The 5,408-nt window shown below is 43.2% G+C and overlaps 1 protein-coding gene across 1 annotated transcript; it reads right to left on the reverse strand.

Moving 5' to 3' along the window:
* LOC132226484 (beta-defensin 109-like) lies at window positions 1-4,464 on the reverse strand. Its single transcript, XM_059681121.1, has 2 exons — window positions 4,410-4,464; window positions 1-206 (listed from the first exon to the last, which is right to left on the reverse strand). Exons 1-2 carry the CDS (start codon window positions 4,462-4,464, stop codon window positions 1-3), a joined length of 261 nt encoding a protein of 86 aa, XP_059537104.1.
* Between the last annotated feature and the right edge of the window lie 944 nt (window positions 4,465-5,408).

Consider the following 5,408-nt stretch of genomic DNA (forward strand, 5'->3'; position numbering starts at 1 on the left):
TCATTTCAATCTAGGCTTCAGGGGATCTTGGTATTCTGAATATATAACTGGTGTGGGGACTGGAATCAGGACCCACCATGCTCTGCAGCATTTCCACCTCCTTCGGCAGCCACCGATGGTGTCCTCTATGATTTTGCAGGTGTCTCTTCTACAGACGCCGGACAGATTGAGACAGTGGTTTTCAGCAGCACCCAAACCGCTTCTTACTGCAGAGAAAGAGAGTCTGTGAGGTCATTAGTCCACGAGTGAATCCACTCTTCCTGTGAGGACAGAAGAGTTATGGATTGAGCATTTCTACATAGAGAGAAGGAGCTGGATGAAGGCTCTGTCCAGTGTCCCTGCCACGCTCACTGCCTCTGTTGTTCACCCAACAGCCTGAGTGTTCATCATGCCTTTCCTTTTCTTGTAAGTTCTTGTCCTTGCTAACGTAAGAACTTCGGCAAATGGCAAAATGGAACAACAGGTGGATGGATAAAATATACGTTTTAAACACACCTGTTTTCTTCATTTACTCCTCTATATGGATCTTCAACCAAGGTTTACTAACTTCTCTTTGCCAGTCATTTTTCTTTATTCTAATAATAGAATGCTGAAAATAGCGGAAATAGTTTGTATTCTCACAGCACTTACATTCAATAAAGGAAATAATGACAACACAAAAATAAATGAATAATATAATATCAGAAAGTGGCAAGTGTTTAGAACAAAATAATGCGATAATGCAAAGGTCCGGATGATGGAGTTGATGAAATAGGAGAGGCTTTCTGACAAGGATGTAGCTTTTGAACTGACATCTGAATGATGAGAATAAAAATACATTCATTCTCCTGGCTTAGTTTATTTGAAGAACAGAAAGACCTGTGTATATGGAGAATATTGGAAGAAACAATTCTAAAATTTATATGACACCATGAAAAAAATCCCTGAATAGCCAAGGAAATCGTGAGAAAGTAGAGCAAAGATGGAGGCATCACACTTCCTGAAGTCAAACTGTATTCCAACGCTATATTAATCAAAACAGTATGGTACTGCTCTAAAAACAAACTCAATAGGCCAAGAGAACTGAATTGAGAGCCCAGAAATAAACCCATGTGTTTATAGTCAACTAATTGACAAGCGAGCCAAGAATTCTCAATGAGGAAAGGACAGTCTTTTCAATAAATGATGCTGGGAAAACTGGACATTCACATCAAAACAATGAAACAACTCACAAATATTGCCTTGAAGTAGATTAAAAGCTTCAACATAAGACCCGAAGCCATAAAAGTCCTAGAAGAAAACATAAGAACAAATTTACTTGACATTGGTCTTGGCAATGACCTTTGGATGTAACACCAATAGAACAAGTCATAGCCCTAACCAGTTTGGCTCAGTGGATAGAGCGTCAGCCTGCAGACTCAAAGGTCCCAGGTTCAATTCCGGTCAAGGGCATGTACATTGGTTGCGGGCACATCCCCAGTGGGGAGTGTGCAGGAGGCAGCTGATCAATGTTTCTCTCTCATCGATGTTTCCAACTCTCTATCCCTCTCCCTTCCTCTCTGTAAAAAATCAATAAAATATATTTTTTTAAAAAAGAACAAGTCATAAAAGAAAAAATAAATAACTGGGACTTCATGAAACTAAAAATCTTCACAGGAAAAAAAGCCATCAGCAAAATGAAAAGGAAACCCACAGAATGGAAAAAATGCATATCATAAAGGGTTACTATCCAGAAATATAGGGGACCCATACAACTCAACAGAAGAAAAAAAAAGATAATCCAATTAAGATATAAACAGAAAACTTGAGTAGACATTTTTTTCAAAAAAGACTAACAAATGGCCAACAAGGACATGAAAAGATGCAAATAAAAACCACAATGAGATACCACCTCACACCTGTTAGAATGGCTATTATAAAAAAAGACAAGAGATAACAAGTACTGGTGAGGATGTGAAGAAAAGGGATCCCTGGTATACTGAGGGTGGGTTTGTAAATCAGTGCAGTCACTATGGAAAATATGGAGATTCCTCAAAAATTTTAAAGCAGAACCACCATATATCCAGCAAACTCACTTCTGGGTATACATTAAAAGGAGAAGAAATCACTGTCTCAAGGAGATATCAACATTATTGTTCATTGTAGAAATAGTCACAATAGCCAAGATCCTAAGAGTCCATCATCAGGGCAGATGTTGAATCTGTTGACGGATGAAGAAAATGTGGTATGTGTAACAATGGAATATTATTCTCCCACAGAGGAGAGAAATTCTGCAAACACTCTGTCCTTTCACTGAGTATGGGGCAGTTATTCTCTGAGGCTGGTCATGGGACAGAAGCCCTGAGAGATACTTTTAGGGTGCAGATGTATAAACATGAGATGGTGTAGAAGAGCCAAGAGAGGCTCCAGGGAATGCTGGCCACAGCCCACTGTGCTGGGGTAAAACTATATGGAGGGAAACTTGGGAGCTCATTTTTTTAATCTTAATTTTATGACATAATGATATAATAGTTATGGACATTATCCATATAATGATGTAAATTACACGTTGGATATTCATTACAAGACTGGAGTTCAAAAGAGAGATCCAGGAGGGGAATTTAAAAGGGATGGGACTGGCCCCAAGGACTGGATGGAGAGAGAGAAGAGAAGAGGACCAGGAACTGAGCCTTGGGTCTCTCCAGTATAGAGTGTTATGGGAGAAAAGGAGGTAGCAAACTACAAAACAGCAGCCTATTCCGTAGGGGGCCCAGAAGGAAGTGTCAAAGTGAAAGATGAGGACAGAGAAGCAAAGGCAAGGGCTAGGTGGGCCAGCAGAGCTTAGACCACTGAGCCAGGAGGTAGCATTTGGACCACTGGAGTCTCAAAGCTCCTCCCTGGACAGGGGTGTGGAGACGGGAGAGCCCCCACGCGGCTCTGACCGTTGTTGACGCCTGCTTCCACTGTGAGCACATGAACGCCCACAGACTCATGAGTCCCTGCGGTCTGACTCAGCACTGTCCACAGTTCAGCAGAGGCTGACGAATGAGCAGGCTGGGGACAGCATGGCGTCCGCATTGGCAGCTGCATTTCCAGCAGCAGGTTTTCCTGTATTTGAGTCACAGCCTTCGATAGTCCTTGCTGATCATACTGCCCAGTGTGAAATTCAGAAGAGTGCCTAGCAGTTAGTACAATCTGAACAAATCCTTCTTTAAATTAAAGGATTTAATGTAACATTCCAATACAGTTATAACAGCGGTCGGTCCCTTTATTTTCCTGAAGTGTCTAGTTTGGATAAAAAGATGTAGATGCAGCCTACTTTTACAACCACGGACATACCTCGTTTATAAAGAGACCTCATCTTCAGACGGAAATGTTTCCAGGTGCAAACATAAAGACTATTTGGTGTAATATGTGTCTTCTACGTATGCTCTGTCCCACTGATATGGAGTAGCCTTGCCTGACGAACAAACGAAATTCTCTCTACACCATCGCCTCGTGCCCTCCTTAGCCCTGGAGCAGGGTGCACGTATGAATACTTAGATTCCGGAGTGTGGAGCACTGCTACAGACCTCAGTCCTTGCCTCTGAAAATGATGAGTTTGAACCTGATAACACAAAGGATTTGCGACCGTAGAATATCACCTTTTTTATTACCCTCTCCATTCCCCAGCACATTTGCTTTCTTCCTGCGTAACTAATGAGTTAGTATTCCAAAGTGTGTGCTCCAGCCTCATGTCCCAGGGTCAGATTTAGGCTTTGGGAACCTATTTTTCGTGTCTGTCATTTACCATAAGAATCCCTTCCTAGAATGTGGATGAGCATATCATCTTCTCAGTAACCCCTCCTCTTTTTGAAACCCAACACTGGGTGTGTGCCATTTAGAGAGCGTGACCAGTGAGGCTGGGACAGTTCTATTTCGTGCCTGTTTTTTCCGATGCAGTTATAACAGGGGTTCCTTTACTTTCCAAAAGTGTCTAGGTGTGTGTCCAGCCTCTTCTCACAACCACGGACCTACCTCTTCCATAATGAGAGCACCTCTGCATCCATCAGGAGTCAAACACATCGTGACAGAGATCCCCAAGACATGCCCTTAGCACCAGCTGCTGGTGATGGGATTCTGTCCATCTCCTTTGACCTAGTGAGTAGATACAGTGATAGATCTGAAAAGCCACTGCCATTGAAGCCTTTCAGATTCACCTGCCTACAGATCAGTGATCATGCCTCATCAGGGCACCCCAAGACACAACGTATGGAGAAAGCAGAAGTGACCTCAGCAGGCAGTTTGGTCCATGGCAAAAGAGTGGTCTCATTCCTATCCTACCCTGTCACGGTCCCAGAGAAGCTGTTGACATTAGGTCTATGAGTCCATAAGACTGATGCCAGGTGTTTTGTTGGACCTGCCAGATAGCCTTCTAAACCACAGACCCCAGTGGGCAGCCATCACCTTACCTGCGGGTAAGAGAGTCAGAAGGAGGAGAGTGGAGAGGAGCACATGGTATCTCATGGTTGACCAGCCAGTGAAGAAGAAAGACATCAGAACAGTCAGAGTCCAGAGTCTCTGAGGATGGCAGGCCCTCGGCTTTTTATGATGCACCCAGGCCTGTGGTTTGTTCTTGGTTAGTAGACCCTAACAAAGCGAGAAGCACTCCGTCTCCCACAGGAAATCTCCAGGCGCAAAAGTACACACTGTGCTGGTAACTCAACGGACGATAAAGCCAAAGTCAATGCTGCCCATTTCCCAGGGGTCGGGGTAGCCTCCCTGTAAGCCGTCTTCTCTCCTGCTTTCCTTAGGCACATGTGTATGTGACTGCTGGCCATACTTGATGACTTCCTGTGTGCCAGGCGGTGTTGCAAAGCTAGGTCACACCAGCTGGATCAATCAGATCATGGGAGATGAACAGTAAAACAGATGCAGGCAGTCATATACATACACCAAGGGGAAGGGAGGATGGGAATGTCAGGAAAGGCTTCATGAAAAAGATGATAAAGAACATGCTCCAACCCTGGCCTGTTTTTCTCAGTGGTTAGCACATAAGCCCACGGACTGAAGGGTCCTGGGTTCGATTCCAGTCAAGGGCATGTAACCCGGTTGTAGGCTTCATCCCCAGCCCTGGTTGGGATGTATGCAGGAGGCAAGCAATTGATGTGTCTCTGTCACATAGTTTCTCTCTCTGTGTCTCTCCCCCTTCCTTTCCACTGTTTCTAAAAATCAATGGCAAAAAATATCCTCAGTGAGATTTATGCTATGTTGAAAGCATATTTCAACCCCTTTGTAGACTTTGTGGCCTTTGGAAATATATTTTTATTATTTTTATAAATGTTTGTTTTTAATTAAAACCTGGCATTACAGAAAATGTAGAAAACATAGAAAAGGAGAAAAAAAATAAGTTCTTGGAATTCCACTGCTGAAATTTAATCATAGCTATACATTTTAGAAAACTTTTCCCA

This window comes from Myotis daubentonii, chromosome 2 (genome assembly GCF_963259705.1).
Source record: "Myotis daubentonii chromosome 2, mMyoDau2.1, whole genome shotgun sequence".
Classification (NCBI taxonomy): Eukaryota; Metazoa; Chordata; class Mammalia; order Chiroptera; family Vespertilionidae; genus Myotis; species Myotis daubentonii.

What these genes read in the sequence shown, in the direction of transcription:
- LOC132226484 (XM_059681121.1), bottom strand. Translation starts at nt 4,464, where the DNA reads ATGAGATACCATGTGCTCCTCTCCACTCTCCTCCTTCTGACTCTCTTA. An exon ending in TCTGACTCTCTTACCCGCAG is followed by an intron (nt 207 to 4,409) that starts GTAAGGTGATGG and finishes CTTTCTCTGCAG; the next exon opens with TAAGAAGCGGTTTGGGTGCT.